Source organism: Mytilus edulis, chromosome 14, assembly GCF_963676685.1.
Source record: "Mytilus edulis chromosome 14, xbMytEdul2.2, whole genome shotgun sequence".
In the NCBI taxonomy this organism is placed as follows: domain Eukaryota; kingdom Metazoa; phylum Mollusca; class Bivalvia; order Mytilida; family Mytilidae; genus Mytilus; species Mytilus edulis.
Genome location: NC_092357.1, coordinates 48,749,543 through 48,769,871, shown reverse-complemented (window position 1 = coordinate 48,769,871; position 20,329 = coordinate 48,749,543). Strand labels below are relative to the sequence as shown.

Sequence of the window (20,329 nt, the reverse complement as noted above, 5' to 3'; positions counted from 1 at the left end):
TAAAGTTTAAGATAACACCATGTAGAATAAGGATACACTATTTGTCGATTGATGACACAACTTATCAGTTTATAGATAACCAAAAATAAAAGAAAACATTATTTCTTAAACATTGGAATTTTTAAAAGTCTAAGCGATTCCAAAAGCCAAAACAAAACAAAAAAAAAAACCCACACGCAGTCAGTAAAGAACTACTTGTTATAAAATTCCTTTAACAACGTTTTGTTCAAATTTGCGAAGGAAATGTTTCATAAATTTGCAACATGAAAATATCAATTAATTAACCATCAATTCAAATAGCAAATAGTCCACCCATAAGAATATAATATGTCCAATAATTAGCTAGAATCTCTTCTGATTGGATGATTATTGAATCCGATTCCATTTATACAATTCCAGACTATCTCTTTGTTATAGTGGGCGGATGCTAGGTCTAAAGAATTTCTTCCACTTTATAACTCCACGTTTACACAAATAGAAAGCTAATAATATAATCGGAGGAAAATATTTGTTTTTGAAGAATTTGTATGACCTGGATACGATAATGGCTGCGACATTGCTCGGGGTAAGTTCTTTTTTGTATTTGGTGACAATGAAAAGAGACAATGAACTTCGGAAACAGATGATCAAAAGCTATATTGTATAGACTACCGTTCGTTAAATTACGGTCAAAGCACAAATGGTATTCTTATACCCTCAGAAATAAGTTTGCAGATTTGTCTTCAAGTCAAAGACTATTAAAATTATATTTAAATACAACTTTTCGCGAAAGATTAAATTCAAACCCGCAAAAATGATGACAATGGGTCTGCTTTTATACACAAAAAAGAAATGAATATATAGGTGAACAATACATAAACTGTCTATATTTGAAGAAACCAAATATGTTGTAAGTAATGTTTAAATATATGAACAGTCAACTAAAAAGAAATGTATTTATCGAAATGTGTTTGTTTACATCAAATACTAATAAATATTTCTTTAATGAAATGTACAAAAGAGCTGCTGTCAAACAAAAATGTTCCTCAAAGAGGAGATAGTCTAAATATACCTTAATAACCAACTAGAACAAATATCATTTTCCACAAACGGATACATTGGTTTAATAATAATTGTAATAATAATAATAATAATAATAATAATAATAATAATAATAATAATAATAATAATAATAATAATAATAATAATAATAATAATAATAATAATAATAATAATAATAATAATGACAATGATAATAATTAAACTATTATGTTGATGAAATTTAACTCATCATATTGATGTTGGCACATGGGTTCTATAAACTGACACATTGATAAAGGGTGTAAGTAAAATGATTTGACAAGCAAGTCATATATTTTTTTAAATGCTGATTTTGATATGTGTTTGCCATCTATCCAGACGTTATCAAATTGTAAAAACAGACGTTGTTTGAAAAAAACTACAAGTTTTATCTGTATTGAATGAATGCACAATTGTTTTCTCGGATTTATTGAATGTCCACGCAAGTTTTTTTTACCGGATCACCACAGTCTATCCGAGATTTTACACGGAAGTTAGTTCAATTGATCTTCTTATCTTTGCTGAAATCCGTGTCATCTATATAAACTTCTACATATTAGATTGTTAATTTTGCATCCCTTATATATTTTCAGCTTGTTTTCCCAAGTTATATTTTTACAAATCATTTGTTCATGTTGAGAGCCAGACAAAAATTGAACAATTATATTCTCTTTTTTACATTTTTATTAGTAAAATGATTATGATTATCCGAAATAAGATATAGTAATATTATGTATCTAGCTATAAAAAGGATATATATAAAGACATTATTATCTGATATTTGACTACTACAGAAAACTTGGTATAATTATAAGTCACCTTTTCACCATCAATACATTCAATCTTGAAACTATGTTTAGTTCAATATCTTCTTTCCAGAAAAATATTTATATAAAAGTTCCCAATTTCTACGTTTTAAATAATTACAAATTCTTTATATATATTATATATATATAATCGTGCATTTGAAAAAATCAGTTTATGTAATTTTGATATTTATTTGAATACAATAAGGGTACATGTCAATGAGATAGATTCCAAAAGATTAAAAGAGGGAAATATAGAGTTCAATATGTAATCTTCTGCATTAGATTTAGGTGTCAAACCAATTTGTTAACCTCTAAATGTGTAAACAGAGACTTTATAACAAAAATCTGTCATCTGTTCACCGAGCAAGGTTGATAGCACATTTTTATATACTCATGCCTTTGGTGATTGTTTTATCATTTCTAGGGGCAACATCAAAACCAAAATATAAAAAACAGGGACAATAGTGCAACCATACAGGACAAGAGATGAAAACCTTAACCATGTTTGGTCATTTATCTAGTCCTTTTTTTCGTGAAGAAAATATTATATCAAGAATTATGTTACTACGTTCTTCTTTATCGTTATGAATGTGCTCGTCTGTTTGTTATTTTTCTATCATCATATTCAAATGATTTCGTGTTTTCTAAATCGACTGTCCACTTTGCAGTACCTTATATTTCGGAGTTTGTGGTGGGGTTCGTGTTGCTTAGTCTTTCGTTTTCTATGTTGTGTATTGTGTTGTATTATGTGTAGGTTTGTCTTTTCTTTTTTAGCTATGACGTTGTGAGTTTATTTTTGATCTATTAATTTGACTGTCCCTCCGGTATCTTTCGACTTTTATAACTTCACCTACCTGGCAACCGTCACCCAATTGGAAATTTTGAAAGGGGCAACTATTTCCACACTTTTAGACAAAACAATCAATTTAACCATGTTATAGGATTGTAAACGTACGAAGAAGGAACTAGACATCATTAGAATATATTTGAAGACCCCTTTAAAGATTTTATATGACTATAAGAGCCATCTTGCACGGAAAACCCCAATGGACATTTTGAAATATTGGAAGGTATGCCTACATGGTTATTTCACTTTAATTGAAAGTGATCATTACACACAATATATAAAAGAGATAAACATTCACCAAGGTCGACGATAAACTGACAACAACATGGAAAAATCAAAATAAAGTGAACAAAACACAACATAGTTTTAAACATATTTATTTATAGTGGATTGTGAAACAAGTTTTGCAACTTATAATAATCCCTTTCCACTTTGCGGTTACGAGTTCTGTCTTGTTGTGGCATTGGCCTGCTCTTTTTCGAAGTCTACAATGGTGTCTTTAAAATGCAAGAGATATGGCTTTCTCTTAACACGGGTCAGCCATTTATCGTCCCTTCCGACGGACTATCATCGTTTCCTCAAGACCATACTCGCAAATGGTGTCAAGGGAGAGCCGAAAATTCAGTCCCTGAAATTTTCATACCGCAACGGGAATCGAACCAGGAATCTTTGTGTTAGTAGTCCGATGCACTAACCACTACACCACGGCTCTCTGAGACACAACATAGAAAACTATATACTTTGCATCACGATTCGAACCAAAAACTAGAGGTGGTCTCAGGGGAACTGGAAAAGTTAGCAGATCCTGCTCCGCATGTGGTACCCATGTGGTTCCTTGTTAACTCCAGTTATCCCTCTGATTGCGGTTTTTGATTGTATAATCTCGTGAGCGATATTAGCCTTATAACGTGGTACGACAGAAAGTCTTTTTTGATTATGATTAAGCGATATGAGAATTTGTAACAGGCTTGATGTTAGGTACGTTAGAATAATCTAAATTTCAATTTGGAAAAGGGATAAAAATAAACCATTAAAGATACCAGACTTGTTATTTGATACGCCAGAAAATCTGTGATAACAGTTATGTAATATGATTCTTTTTCACATGATATCTGTCAGGTGTGTTAGAATGTATCAAACTTCATTTTGGAAAATGGGTAAAAATCTACCCTTCTACCGTAAGAAAACGTTTAACAAAACAAATATTTCGCTTCATCCTACTCCAATTAATTCCATTAAACCGTAAATTCTTTGAGCCATTTGTGAAATTCAATAACCAAATATTTATATAAATCAATTACATTCACAGAGTGATTAAAATCGCCACTTAATTAACTTAAAACACTTAATAAAGCAGTTTTTCTCGCATTGCCATTTAATCTTATCTCCCGATGGAATACGAATGGCATTAGACTCGGAAACCATCACGTTTTATAGAAATTGACGACGATTGACAATTCCAATGTCAATTTCCGAAATAGTATTAGCAAATAAGTGAATCCATTCTATTAGTCTTGTGCATTATATTCAATTATTTTTATTAAATCCATCTCATTTCCCAATATGGTTAAGGTCAAGTAGTGGCTGTAAAATCTGTCTAGTATTTTCTTTATAACATGCTTTTTGCAAATTGGTAATGCTGACCGCAGGTTTTTGGAACGTACATTATGAATTGGAGTTGCTACCCGCTCACTAAAATGAAACATATATAATTGTAAATTCATTCTGTGACTTAATTCTGACCTCTTTTATGTCCATGCATTCTTATATTGCCAAACCAATGGTGTCAATACAACGGAACTTAAAACAGCTGCGATCAAGTGGGGGACTAAAATGACAGGTACAACTCACAATTTTAATCGGAAAATTCCTGTGCCGACTCAGGAAAAAGTAGAATCACAAAAATACTGAACTCCGAGGAAAATTCAATCGTAAAGTCCCTAATTAAAAGGCAAAATCAAATGACAAAATATATCAAGCGAATGGACAACAACTGTCATATTTCTGACTTTGTACAGGCATGTTCAAATGAAGCAAATGGTGGATTGAACCTGGTTTAATAGCGCTAAGCCTCTCACTTGTATGACAGTCGCATCAAATTCCAAATATATTTACAACGATGCGTGTACAAAACGGACAATTGTTTAAATAGGGGTACAGCAGTCATCACCGTGTAACAATCTTAATTAGAACAGAACCAAACAAATATTTAAACAAAGAAGCACGAAGCATTCGTACATCACGATAGGAGAAGCTAACCGTTCACAAAATAAAAACATATATGGTTATCAGGGTAAAAATAAATTAAGAAAAAAAAGATAAGAATCATTAAAACAACTCTCAGTATAGAAACGTTTAACTAATTGTAAATTGATTCTGTGAATTAATTCTGACCTCTTGATTTTTTTGATTTTTTTTATTGATCATCCAATGTTGTAACTATATCGGAACTTTAAATAACTGTCATACAAGTTGGAGGCTAAGATAGCTATACAACCAGGTTTAACTCACAATTTAAATCTGCAAATTCCTGTGCAGTAACAGGAACAAACAGTTGATTTCCATTTGTTCCGATGGTAATGCGCAGTTTTGTTTGATTTTGGCGTTTTATGGACTCCAAATTTTAGACTTTACTTTGGAGTTAGGTATTATTGTTTACATACTTTACTGTTTTGAGTAAGGTACTTGTTGATATTTTCCTGACTATCCGATACTTTAACCTTGATTCGTATTAGATAAAGAAAATATATTAATTCGCGCAACATTTACTGGATTTGGCTCCAACCTAAAGTGAACTTAAAGTCAGTCATTAGGTTATTTGTAAAATTAAAAAAAACTTTGAAGTAATATCTGTAATATTGACAACATTTGAAACAAAACAGCTGTGACAAAATATTACCAACATTACAATCAATATCGAAGATATTTAAAACATAATAAACAGTGATTTCTTGTAAGCCTTTTCTTTCCGAAATATTTGGTTCTGCTAAATTCGTGTGGTATTATCTGCTGTTGTTAAGTTTTGGGAGGTTGAAGCATTCGTTGTATGTTTAGCCTGTCCATCCATCGACGTGTATATCGTTGTTGTAATACTTTGAAAATGTCGTCTTTCTAAAAGGTATAAATTTTTGATATTGTTGGAGCAAAATAATTTGGAGAAATCAAATGGATGTGAAGAAGTCATTACGAAAGGCAACAAAGACTCAAAAATCATATAACATATAACACTTAGGGACATTTGTCAATTGGTGTTAGTTCGTTGTCAATGAAATGAATATTAATGCGACTGTCATATAAGTGAGGGGGTTAGCTAGCTATGAAACCAGGTTTAATCCACTATTTTTTACATAAGAAAATGCCTGTACCAAGTCAGAAACATGAACCTTGTTATCCATACGTTTGATCTGTTTGAAATTTTGATTTTGCCATTTGATTAGGAACTTTCTGTTTAGAATTGTCCTTGTAGTCCGGTTTTTTTTTTATTTTACTTTTTACATTGGAGTGGATTTTTTACAGCCGGTTTAAAGGATTCTTAATTTTATCTTAAGTTTCTACCAGTTAGACCTCCAGATGGTTGGGAGACCTGAAATGCAGATTGTTCCTTTATATAAAAGTTAATTGCCATTTATCATTTACACTTGGGGCTGATAATTACAAATAACAGATGACCATGGGTATGTTCCTACTCCCAAATTTTACATCCTCCGGCGACTTACAAATGTACTATTAAATTTGATGTTTTACATGCAAGATTAAATCTTACTAGAGTCATCTAACAGTCTCATCATTTGTCGCAAAACTTGTTTCATTCCTTGATTAAGTAAAGTCTGTTTGATTTGCAGTAATTTAGTTTCTATGTAAAGTTTTGTGTGTGCATGTCTTTCGTGATTTTGATATCTACCGATTTACGCTTTCTCATTGCCACTCTGTATCTTCAAATTTTTCAAACATTTTAAACAAAGTAATACTTAATGACCCACAAATCGATAGTAACTAATTATAAACATATCCAACAGATCAATGCAAATACTTAACTGACCATTAACAAATGCTTATAGCAAGAGCTATTGTTTCAATATTGGCTTAGTTGGAAGAAAGCTGATAAAATACTTTTTTAAATAGATCCATCGAACAATTTTAGGTAAATTAGAGGCAACAGTGTTTCAAATTACATCAAAATACTAAGTAGATACTGTATTTGGTAAACAAAATGAGAGAATCGCAGCAACTCCAATTGGACCTAGGCCGGGTGTAAGTGATATCTGTTGTATAGCCATGACCAGCCATACTAGAAAGAAGTATATACCAAAAATACCAAACCCCGGGGAAAATTCAAACGAATCAGATGACAAAAATCATAAACTCAAACACATACTAGTCCAGTATCCTCAAAAGAGGGACGACAGATACCAAAGGGACAGTCAAACTCATAAATCTAAAACAAACTGACAACGCCATGGCTAAAAATGAAAAAGACAAACAGAAAAACAATAGTAAACATGACACAACACAGAAAACTAAAGAATAAACAACACGAACCCCACCAAAAACGAGGGGTGATCTCAGGTGCTCCGGAAGGGTGAGCAGATCCTGCTCCACATGTGGCACCCGTCGTGTTGCTTATGTGATTACAAAATTTTAATCCGGTAAATAGTACAAAACGTCACAGACGGGAAAAGGATACACTCGGAATATGTACAGTTCACTATTCTGTTTTTTAAGGAATAATAAATAAAGAAGAGGAACATTTTACTTATTAAGAAAGTTGAACACAAAAAATAATCATAAAAATTATGCTTGAAGCAGGGAAAGCAAAGTACAAGTGCAATGAGATGTAGGATAACAATAATAATAAAAAAGCAACCGAACCGAACAAATAATCAAAAGGAGCAGGTCCGGTAAGGACCGATTTTGGCCTCAAATTTCAGGTTCATCTTACGAAAGATTTTGACCACTTTTTAAACACTTAAGTGTCGATTTCATTTGAATCAATTAGTTTATGTTAAAGATTGTAACTGATTTAGTCATTAAAAACAACCCGATTCAAGCTCTAATATGAAAAAACTACCAAATATGCCGAAAAATGTCACTTTTCAGATGTTTTTTTGTCAAAAATGAAAGTGGCCGCATCCGTGTTCATCCTCAACCTTTATATATGTTATGTATTATCATAAAATACAACTTAAATTTCAATATTAAGGATGAACACGAATGCGGCCACTTTTGTTTCACACGAAAGCCGTCTAAAATTTAACTAAAATGCTAGAATTGTGAAGATTTCAGTAATTTAGCATGACTTAATGGTGCTAGTACCCGATATATGTGCGTTGCATTGTCAAAAACAGCCCATATTTATGTAGCAGAAGCATTCTACTGTCCAATAAATAACTAAAAGTTTACATTTTAACAATTTTGTAAAATTGCTACATTTTGGGGCCAAAAAGGGGTCTTACTGGACGTACTCCTTTAGTTTAATAATTACACTTATCCAACAGAATAGTCCATATTGGTGAAGGACAAGCGAAATATCCCATAGAGACTTTCAAACTCGAAATCGAAAATAAAGACTTGGTTTTAAAAGCCAATGCTAGAAAGTAAAAAGACCAACATACAAACAATAGTATACAAAACACATCATCGAAAACTGAAGACTGAGCAACATGAACCCCAACAAACATTGGGGGTAATCTAAGGTAGTCTGAAGGGTAAATATTCGATTGTTTTTGTCAAACTATAGAGGAAAAACGAGAAACTCAAATAACTATATAAACATATCATAAACGTACAATATAAATATTGTTTTGCAAGTTGTGCATCGCACAAACGTAGCGCATAGCGCTCGATGTAAAAGGAAGGGAACCTTTGCAATAACATTATGTCTATATGATATTCGATTATACATACTTTCAAAGTGGAATTTCAAACAGTTTGTATTCATTATAGAGTTTGTGAAATGATTGTCGCAACTTGAACAACGTATAGGTAGCAATCGTATAGACTCTTCCACAAATTCATACTTGTCTTCTCCTGTAATTGAAACATCTTGTTTTCTCTTTCTTTTGACAGACATGAAATCAACTTAGAACGTAGAGTGTTAAGATAATAAGGGAATTGGATGGAAAACTGTTGATAAGCAGAAACAAGGACAATATGAAATATACATTAGACACAAAACTTTGATTTTTATACACAAATAAATATTTTTTCATCCGGTCTCAATAATATATTTAACAACTTGATATAAATTTATTTAAGAATTGAATGCTTCTTTTTGTAACTTCATTGGGGTGTAAAAGTGTTGACCGAAGTACATTTTGTATGAAGCGCGGAAGCGGTTCATTCTAAAAATGTGCGCACGGTCAACGCTTTCACAACCCTATGAAGTTACAAAAAGAAGCATTCAATACTTATGATTACATTTCTCAGCTAGAACCATAAAAACACGAATTTTATCAATTGTTTATTTGATTCACTTGTGCACTTTAGTGTGGGACCTCGTGTCATCATGAATGATAAGTTTTATTGTGTAATGCAATTGCTTACGGATTAACACGTGAAGTGCAGTTAGCCAACCAGAATAACGTACTATCATGAAACATACATCTAATGTAATCATATGTAAATGGTATTTCAACGAAAATTAAAAGACCTCATTAAAACACTAAAATTTTAACATTTTACATTTTTAAAGAAAATTTAGGTTGTTTCTATAGATGGACAACACTACTAAAATTAGCAGAAATTTACTACAAACGTACTGGCATATGATAATCGACGTATGTAATTTCTATCAATTATCTAGTTGATATTAATCTACAAGTATGATTACTGATGATCAATTTAAAAATAAATAAATAAATGAGAAAAACCTGAATAAATAAATAAATAAATAAATAAATAAATAAACAATAAAAATATTTCACAACGTTGACGATTTTTATTACACCATGTTAGTGTGTTGATGTCTCAATCACTTACTTTAACCATACATCAAATTTGTTTATGTGAAACGCACATAACATGCATATTTAAGCATATTTAAAATAATAAAAATGTAAATAAAACTACAAAGTTTATACAGCCATAAGTCATGTTAATTCTCACTGATGCGAGATCAAAATGATTTATGGGAGTGATAGATATCGAATTAAATTCAAACAAGACTTTTCCGATAAAAAGTATATTGTTCAAATTTAAAAATAATCAATTACCGATAACATATCCTTTTAAATTGTTTCAAGCCATTAATTTTGAACTAAAAACTTATCGTAAATTATTAAGCCATTTCCAAAATAGACAAGTGAGAAACAGGCAATCGGCTTCATTTCTTTGGAATCAGTGATTTTTTAGCTTCGAAATCACGACCCTTTAACCGTAGGGCCAACGATCAAAAAGGAAAAATATCAGTTGAGTTTGAGGAAATTATAGCTTATTTGCTTAAACGAGTCTAGTTGGATGATTCCGGAATTATCCACCCGATTAGCATAATCTTAAAATTGATGTAAATTTAAGGGCGTTTCGGTTCAACTATTTTATGCTATGAAAATGGTTTAATGAAGAAAATTGACAGAATTGTTTAAAGGGTATATCTTCCTCGTTGGTTTTAAGTATAGCAATAAAATGCGTTAAACAAATTACATATTGTATAGATTTCTTGTGTGGATCTCAAGAGGTCATGGGAAAACGCGAAATCGAAAAATAATAAAACAAATATCTCAATTGCAGTTTTTTTCTCAATTTAAAATCAACCGCAGTATGGGAATATGTAAAATCCCGACAGGCTTATTCAATTATTAATAGTTACTTGAGAAATAGTTAATATATTTAAAGATTAGAAACTTACAAAATATATGCGCTACATTTCTATGTACATATATATTCGTTTATTTATTTTTATCTTTTTAAAGTAACGTAAAAAATAAATGTCATTTTTATGAACAAAGCAGTTAAATGTACGATGTACTGCAACACACAATTCACTATATAAAAATTGAATTACTTTCTTATTTAAAATAATTAATGTTTTATACGACTATTTTCAATATTCATACAAAGTAAAATATGGTTATGACAGCGCTATGCAATTATATTCATAACCACCCACAGAATATCTTTTTTTCTCGATAATCCCAACAAAAGCGTAAACACAAGCCCCTCTCTTGAAATATAATTTACAATTATAAGATTAACAAGATATTAATAATAACGTTTTGTAATACTCTGATTTATCGGCCGATTCAATCAGAGATGGGCGTGATTAGGGGTGTTCAGGAGGCGGAGTCTAAACTGACAGAAAGCTTTCAGCATAAGGACAAAATGAACGGTTAAAGTTCGAGTTAACTTGAAATGTGTTAATATTTGAAGTGTTTGCAGATTAAAGGATAATATCGAATTAATAACCGTCTATGTATGTCCAGGTATGTACGAAACTACGGCTAAATGCATTAAAACAAATAAGGACTGCAGAAAATTATTTTCGCATAATTATTCGTTACTAATTATGTTACATTAATTCATAACAAATATATGCTTTAAGTACACTTGTGTTTTTCAACAAATGTCTACCGACATTGTTATTATTTGTTTCTGTTTAAATTATGATAATCATATTGAGATGTTGATTAATAATTAATTAATAGTTCTCATGGGATACCTGCTCCGTAAGTAAATGTCTGTTGTGAAACTGAAAGTTTCTTTGAAGTAATACTTCAACATTTTTCAGAATTATAAGTTATATAAAAAATGTTAATAACATAAAATTATCTTCTGTACAGTGTAAAATTTATTCAGTCTTAAATGCTTCCGTTATTACTTTAATTCAACTTTTAGAGGGTGAACAATTTTATAGAGATTTCACACTAAACCTCTTGTAGCTGGAATCATTCGGTTTTTAACACCATTGAAATAGTTAAGATGTATTTACTGGAAAGAAAATACAAAAATGGTCCGTGGCTATTTATTGGTAAAACTGTATAACTGTTTATATAAAAATGTGTGTGAAAACAAAACACATTTTTGACGGAAGAAACTAATTCTTTTCTTTCGGAATATTTATTTCTTTTCACAAGCCGCGGACAAATCTTTGCTGATAGACGAGTTTTATTTCATTTGTTTATAAACATGTCCGAAAATTCCTTAAAAAAAATCCTCGGTATAATATTCATATTGTTATATGAAACTGTTGAATGAATAATCTTGAGATACTCGGGATATAGCATATATTCGGGGTAAACTCTCGGGCAATTCTTATTTTGATCATCTTTATCACATCCAATTAGATTTAGGCAAAATATATCAAATATAAGTAGATGTTGGTTCAATACCAGTACAATTGCCATCAAAACAACGAAGACGGGAAATATATAGTATTGTCCCTGTCAATATCTCAATCTAAACTACTTAAAATCTATTTAAGATCATTTTGATTTCTACAGTCCGTTCATAAGATTTTTTTTCTAAATCAATTCTATTGACACATTTTAATTTCCATGATAACTATTTTTCTATTCCTTGGTTTTGTTTAAGAGAAAATTAATTCATTGTATTCATCAATTGGTATTTATAAAATAAAATAAAGATAAGAGTATGCAGTAAGATGATACAACTATCCACAAAATACAATTTTTTTCAGTCACATATATTAACTATCAGCCAAAGTTTTGATGAATATCATTCAAGTCAAAAGTGTCCAATTTTTCATTTTCGCAAGACGCTAGTTTGTGTGGGTCATGACTTCTGACACATTTACCAATGTCAAGTTAAAAAAAATTGATATATGAAATTCAATATTTTCAAATATCTCGAAACGAAGTTTATTAAACTATACTAATACTTTACCAATATTTCTGAACAAATAAAACCATGTGATTTATCGGACACTTTCATTAAATAATCATTCTTATTGAATTCTACATTAACATCCGAAAAAAAAACTCGATTTGATAAAAAACTGTCAATTGAAAAAAAATAGGAATGAGCATCACATTGATGTCATTTTCTCATTTGATCTACGCTATTCCATCTTAAATGTTTTATCCTATTGCATCATACTTATCTCCTTGTTTTATGGATACACTCTCCGTAGTATATGTTCCATTTCTGATATTCGGTTTTCGAGCACCACCACGAACGGTAAATAAACTTTTTGAAATTCATATATAGACCATCATGTATATTTTTAACGCCCAATCTGAAATATATTCCATGCATATTCAATACGATATATAGCCTCACACATGTCGAAAACCCTTTCGTAAAGATAGCCGAAGATATCAGAGAAAACTAAAATTATGAATGTCCATTTTAGCAACAAAAAATTGTCTATTTTTTAACCTCTTTATATATGTATAGTTTATATTTAGTAATATATTCAAAAATCTCAAATCAACACAATATTGACAAGTATTTCATAATCAGTAAAATGCAGCGCTTAAAGTCTGAATACCTTGTACTGTATGAAACAATAATCTCATTTAAACCATTGGAATATCAGAATTTGAATAATGCAAAATAGTTTTACCAAGACCATGGGATTTATATTCGATATGGTGATCCTACAAGATGGACTCCCTTAAATATTGATCATAGAAATGCCGTTAGAACCTTGTCTTCTGATTATCTTGTCTTGATTTCTTGACGTTTTACTTCTTTGACTCTTTGATATAACGTTTTCCGTCAATCATTGCACCTTTTTTTTATTTTTTTATTTTTTTTAACGAAAACTGTTTCAATTTAAACAAACCCAACTTGGTTGTCCACATCTGCTTATATCTATTAAGTATATTTCAACTTTGCTGAAATGGGCTTTCAAGAAATACAGTTTTTTTTTTCTCTGCTGGTCATTTTTGTGAACTAAGTATTTAAATTTGATTTACGAGGATCCAGCGACTTTTCATAATAACATTTCGTAAAAGAAATCGAAATTCATTAACATTTTTTTAAACTTAATGATCAGTTTAATTTTTACGATCATGAATCAAGGTCCTAGTGCGAACGAACTTCGCAGTACTAACCTTATCTTTTCTTTACTAAGACTGAAGTTTTGTTCCTGTCTTATTTCTTTTTCTCTTCTAAAATCTGACGTAAATTCAGTGCTGAAACATAGCTTAATCTGTAAATAAATGCGAGCTCCTATTATTATTATGTCAATCAAATATATAAGTAGTAATATAATTGTTTTTAAAGATTAAACATAATCATATATAACTATCTCCCTTTTAAACCGTTGCTCTCTCTTCCGTTATGTCTTTATCGTCGTTTATATTGCTTTTAAGTTAAGATACAATATAAATATATATAGCTTAAACACGAGCTAATAAATCTCCCAAAATTCTCAGAAACTTATTTTTACGAATCATGATTTTACTCTAAAATTATATTTTGAAGCATTTTATTTCAATTGTTGAGCAGTAGAACTAGTATACGGAAAATAAGACCGATAAAGATTCAAAGACTAACAGCTTTAAGGTCTAGACACAATTTATTTGAAGACAACATTTGCTATAGATACAAGAAGATGTTGCATGAGTGCCATTGAGACAACTCTTCGTCCAAGTCATATACATTTAATAATTATTAAAGATCTTTTAACAATAGTATACTGAAGCTCGATTATTAAATGGATATGTTGAAAATTAAAGCTTAATTTGCTCAATACCTTTGATCTACACTGCAGCGAATTTAGAATATTTAGTACAGTATTCTTTCCAACAAGTGACTATTGGCTTTTTGTGTGTGTGTTTCAAGAAAGAGTCGTAGATGAAATTCTTAAGAATTAAATGAACTAATAGTTAGAAGTTTTAGATCACATTTTTCTGCGGTCAATCACTGTAATAGTTCATGTTTTAAACAAAAATCCACATTTACCATTGAACATCTTACACGGTTTTTGTACACATTTTTATTCATTTCATACATTATTAAAAAAAAACTCCATTTGACTAATACCTGTATGACCCGTGTGAAAAACACGAATAGAATACCAAACATGACAGATCGCTATATTTTTAAAGAAACAACGGTCCTTTTCATAATAAAAATTTTACGACAAAAATCACTAGTATCAGAGTCATGTAATTGATCATCAATTCAATAGTAAGATTTTGGTACAAAGAGCCACAATTCTTACTTTATATTGCAAGTAAAGAAAATATTCAGCTTATATCAAGAGGGTGTGGATGGGGATATTCATTTCTGTATTCTTTAAATATTTAGGCAAATTTCTCTATTCTTTATTCACTTTGTCCATTATTTTCTATACTTAATATTTTAATACCCCATTGTTGCCTATTCTTAAAAACAATTGTGAATGTTTCTCTATTCTTAAGGTGGTACCTAACACTTTCACTAAAATTAATTTGGCTCGTTTAATTTTCATAAAATTTTGTCAAAGTATTTACTTTAACACTTTAATAAAAATATAAAAATTTAAAATTTTTTGAACCAACCATTTTGTCATAAAAATTTCACTGGATATATAGCACTTTGACAAACACCAATTTTGATCATTGAGAACCTTAATATTTCTATTACAACACAACGTAATTAAAACATTTAGCTGACTTTACAGAGTTATCTCCCTGTAGTGTTAGGTACCACCTTAATATATTTTGCCAATTATTCTCTTCTCTGTAAACCACAATCCACACACTCTTATAGTCTTCCATCACTATATACGTTGATCTGCAAGATTGTAAAATGCAATAGATAGCACACAGATACACAGAGAGAAAAATATAATAGTGAAAAACGACAAAACTTTACGTTTCCCGCAGTTTATAATGGACATTGATCAATTAAAATTACGAAATTTACAATTCTGTGTTATTGTATTCAAGCATTCATTGTCAAAAATAATCAATTGCAAAATCAATGAAAAAAATATACAAAAATTAATAGGAATGGATGAATTTTTGTTTACAGTGTATTTTTCCAATTCAACAATTTAAATCAAAATGCTGTCACCATTTAATTTGTTTACGATTTGAAATTAGCAAAAACCAGCCAACACACTGTAGCGTGAGATTGTCTTGCGATTTCTTGCACTCACAACCACTCAATACGTTCCTCTGTATTATTAGACACATAATGACAATGCACCTTTTTCCAGGCGAACATCTAGTTCTTTGATGTTAGTAGCCCTTGTCTGTCAATAACTGCATTAACTATATATCACCTTCTCGCCTTGATTTCAAATGTTTTATAGTCTTAAAATGCATATTACTTATTCTGTTTGAAATTTCAAGGTTGTTGTTAGATATGATGCCCTTATTCGGAGCTTATTTATTGCGTGTGTCAATGCTCTTCAACTTCGTACTTTATTTGGCTTTTTATAACATTTTTGATTCGAACGTCAGTGATGAGTCTTTTGTAGACGAAACGCGCGTCTGGCGTAGATATTAATTTCATTCCTTGTATCTATGATGAGTTTATTTGAATATTTGCGTTTTAACCGCTACTTTTAAAGCTTTTATTCAAGGCAATAATAGCTTCAACGCTGTCAAAATTTCGACGCTTTTCCTGGAAAATGCTCGACTTTTGTGAATTCTTGCTTCGACATACTGCCAAATAATCAAAGAAGTTATTCTTATTTACGCTAGACTTAGTTCCGTATTTGGCATGTCTCTATCTTATTGTTGCTATTATAGTTATTAAAACTCCGTATGTATGCACTTTAAAGATTTGTCATATATGAAGTTTTATTCTATTTCAATTCGATTCAAGTAGTAAAAATTTCTGAGATACATTTTGGGATTTTTTAATTTGGTTAAAAATAAGCAAAATTACTTTGAATATACCTATGACTTCAGTCGAGCATCTGCAGGTTAAGTATATTATTGCCAAAGATTTAATTTGGTACAACCAAACCATGAAATGAGTTTATTGAGTTAAAAGAATCCTAGTTCGATGTTAGGCTGCACTGTGGAATTGCATATCTTAATTATTCTGTTCTTATTTTTCAGGACCCCCATCCGTTTGGTGGAACTCCACTTGCACTGCTGGCTGCTCAGTGTAACAAGATAAATGATAGAAGTCCTCCACCTCTAGCCGATGCTGCGGTTGGAAAAGGGTTTCACCCATGGAAACGATCACCAACTTCATTAAACGGAGCTACTTGTCCACTCACAATAAATCCTCAAAGACCAACCGCAATCACATCTACAACTGCATCTTATTCATATCCCAAGACAAGTCCTTTGTCTAGTTGTACTGGAAGTTACGATCGTGAATTTTTACATTCTATGATGTCATCAAACACACAACCTGACGTCACTTCATCGTCATTACTTCAAAAAATGCACAACGAATCAGCGCTTTCTGGATCGTCTTTAAGTGGACTATATTCTAGAGTGCCGACAGTAACATCAAATCCATATGAACATTGGTCTTATCCTAATTCTCACAGCATTAAATCGGAAGTAGCACCATCTGTCAATCCTGCGTCTGCGTGGTGGGACTTGCACACAACGCCATCTGCTTGGCTTACCGACGTTAGCGGTGCAACTTCCGGTTTTCACTCACAGATTGGTGCTAATTACCCAAACAACGAATATGCTCTTGGACATGGGCTGAGTTCAAATTCTACACCTTATTTATCAACAGGACAATCTCTATTACAAGACACTTACAAATCAATACTACCAACGCAGTCTGAATCGTCAATGACACCGTATTTGTCACGTGTTGGTATAAATGGAAATGCTAGTCCAAGGTCAAATAGACGGTATACCGGAAGAGCAACATGTAGTTGCCCGAACTGTCAAGAATTGGAACGGCTTGGTCCAGCCGCTGCAAATTTACGAAAGAAAAATGTTCACAGTTGTCACATTCCCGGATGTGGAAAAGTGTATGGAAAATCCTCACATCTTAAAGCCCATCTGAGATGGCACACAGGAGAACGACCGTTTGTTTGTAATTGGTTGTTTTGTGGCAAACGGTTTACTCGTTCCGATGAGTTACAGCGTCATCTACGGACACATACTGGTGAAAAACGTTTTGCTTGTCCTACTTGCAATAAACGTTTCATGCGTAGTGATCATCTTGCTAAGCACACAAAAACTCATACCGAAGGTAAAAAATCCGGAAGTGGTTCCGATACAGAAAATAGTACTGACCAGAAACTCGTTCCGAAGAAGGAAATTGGTGGTGGTGATCACCCAGCTTTTAGACCAAAAACCGAAACAAATTAAGAAAATGTGCACATTATTTAATTTGTTAATTGTACATGTATTTAAATCAATTAGCTGCACTGAACTCTGATAACGAAATTGTATAATTGTTACATCTTTTCTGTAGTTAAGTAATTTTATTGTTAAGTGTGTTTTCCCTGTACCAATGAAGTACTCTCAACAGTTTATAGAAGGGGGAAAAAGAAAACAAATGTGACAAAACGCCGAAACAATAATTGTTGACAGTTAAACGAAAAATGGGTGCCATTTTAACGAGATTGTTCTTTTTTGTTGTAGAAGTTCTTTAATTTGTTAAATAAATTATTCACAATAACTGAAGGTACAATTTGTAACTTAACACTAAAAGATATTTTTGTTCAAACGAAAACAAAAACATGACAGAGTAGTTATTTGTCTAAAAGTAAGGATATGTGGTATATACGATTACCAATGAGACAACTACATGTATCCACCAAAGTTCAAATCAGTGGATGTAAGCAATTATAGCCAACCAACTGTACGACCTTCAACTATGAGATAAACCTAAATCGCGTATAGTCAGCTTTAAAAGCCGACAACGACATGAACATGTGAAGCAATTAAAACGAGAACAACAACGGCCGTTAATTATAACAAAACAATTTGAAAAAAACTAAAATGACAGACATGGAGTAATTTACAAGAATCAGACTTGGATCAGGCACATACTAGGTCATATTTGTTCACATTCGAGGACATCAACTATTTCAGTAATTTTGATTTAAAAAAGATTCAAATAAAAAAGCAAGAGTGCATTCATTTCAAACTTTTAAAACACGGTGTATTTTGTATATATTAACTTTTAATTGGCTTTCAGAAACTGATTTCTTTTAAATCGGTATATACTTTGAGTCTTTTGTCGTTTTATATTTAATCTTGTGATAAGTAGCGATTCAACAAGTCAAATCTTCACTAACTGATGTTGACAGTGTTGCAACTTAAGTCAGGGTATAGCACTGACAAACATGTCAAACCCCAACATTTTAATGCCCCATTTATGGGCATCAAGTTTTCTGGCATGTGTGTCCGTTCGTCTGTTCGTTCGTCTGTCCGTTCGTCCGTCTGTCCTGCGTCAGGTTAAAGTTTTTGGTCGAGGTAGTTTTGGATGAAGTTGAAGTCCAATCAACTTGATACTTAGTACATATGTTCCCTATGATATGATCGTTCTAATTGTAATGCCAAATTATAGTTTTACTCCCATTTTCATGGCAAATTGAACATATAAAATGATAGTGCGGATGGGGCATCCGTGTACTAGGGACACATTATTGTTTCTTTTGCTTTCCAAAGTCAGGAACCTGTGCTACAGAAGTGGTTGTCGTCTGTTGCTGTATGTAATTTGATTTTTGTTCATTGTTGTAGTATACAGAAGGTCATTTGTGTTTCTTCGATTTAGGGAGCTACCATTTGATTTTTATGGGAAGGGGGGGGGGTGCAATTTGAAAAAAATAGGCAGGACAGGAGTTTTGAGTAAAAAAAAAGGCAGGATGAGACACTTACAAAAAAAAAAGTGAGGACGACAATTTAGGTAAAAAAAAGTCAGGATAAACTAAAAAAAAAAGGCAGGACCGTACAGAGTGAAAAATAAAAAGGCAGGACAGAGATTACAGCTAAAAAAAATAAAAAAAATGCAGGACAAAATTTTTCATCCTAGTTTCAAAAGGTCTTGCCAAATATACAGCTACGGTATTCTCCAGACAAATTTTAAGTTACAAATGTAGGTTAAACTTATCCTAACTGTCAGAAGTATCACCAAATGTAACATTTTAACAAGATGCTATAAGCAATGTCATGAGAATATAATATATTTTTACCTGCCGGTCAGTATTATTTCAAATAAAAATAAGTAGATGTGGTATGAGTGCCAATGAGACAACTACAACCGGAGTTCAAATGAAGTGGGTGTAAGCAATTAAAGGGAACGATACTGCTTTACACAATGAGAAAAATCCATACTCTGTAGTCGGTTATAAACAGCCCGACATAAACATGTGAAATAATTCAAACGAGAAAAACTAACGGGCAAATATATAACCAAAAAACTTTTTTTTCATGTAAAAAAGATGTGATATGCTGGCCAATGAGACAACTCTTCACAAGAGACCACATGACACAAAAATTAACTCATACAGGTCACCATACGGCCTTCAACAATAAGCTCATACCGAATAGTTAGCTATAAAATGCCTCGAAACGACAAATGTAAAACAATTCAAACGAAAAAACTAACGGCCTTATTTATGTAAAAAAAGTGAACGAAAAACAAATATGTTACACATCAACAAACGACAACCTCTAAATTAAAGGCTCATGACTTTGGACAGGCACATACATAAAGAATGTGGCGGGGTCAAACATGTTAGCGGGATCCCCCTAACTTGGGACATTGGTGTAACAGTACAACATAA

The 20,329-nt window shown here is 31.6% G+C and overlaps 1 protein-coding gene across 2 annotated transcripts; it reads left to right on the top strand.

The window, feature by feature from the left end:
- The first annotated feature begins 442 nt into the window (after positions 1-442).
- On the top strand, positions 443-18,216 carry LOC139502906 (transcription factor Sp9-like). 2 transcript variants are annotated; one of them, XM_071292573.1, is made up of 2 exons: positions 443-565; positions 16,677-18,216. In XM_071292573.1, exons 1-2 carry the CDS (start codon positions 545-547, stop codon positions 17,901-17,903), a joined length of 1,248 nt encoding a protein of 415 aa, XP_071148674.1. In that variant the 5' UTR covers positions 443-544; the 3' UTR covers positions 17,904-18,216. The 2 variants fall into 2 exon arrangements, with proteins under 2 accessions (XP_071148674.1, XP_071148675.1); XM_071292574.1 differs by lacking the exon at positions 443-565 and adding an exon at positions 11,026-11,132.
- Positions 18,217-20,329: the final 2,113 nt, after the last annotated feature.

Excerpts from the sequence above, each read along its gene's own strand:
- LOC139502906 (XM_071292573.1), top strand. The coding sequence starts at position 545 with ATGGCTGCGACATTGCTCGGG. Across the intron at positions 566-16,676 it reads TGGCTGCGACATTGCTCGGG|GACCCCCATCCGTTTGGTGG; the intron begins GTAAGTTCTTTT and ends CTTATTTTTCAG.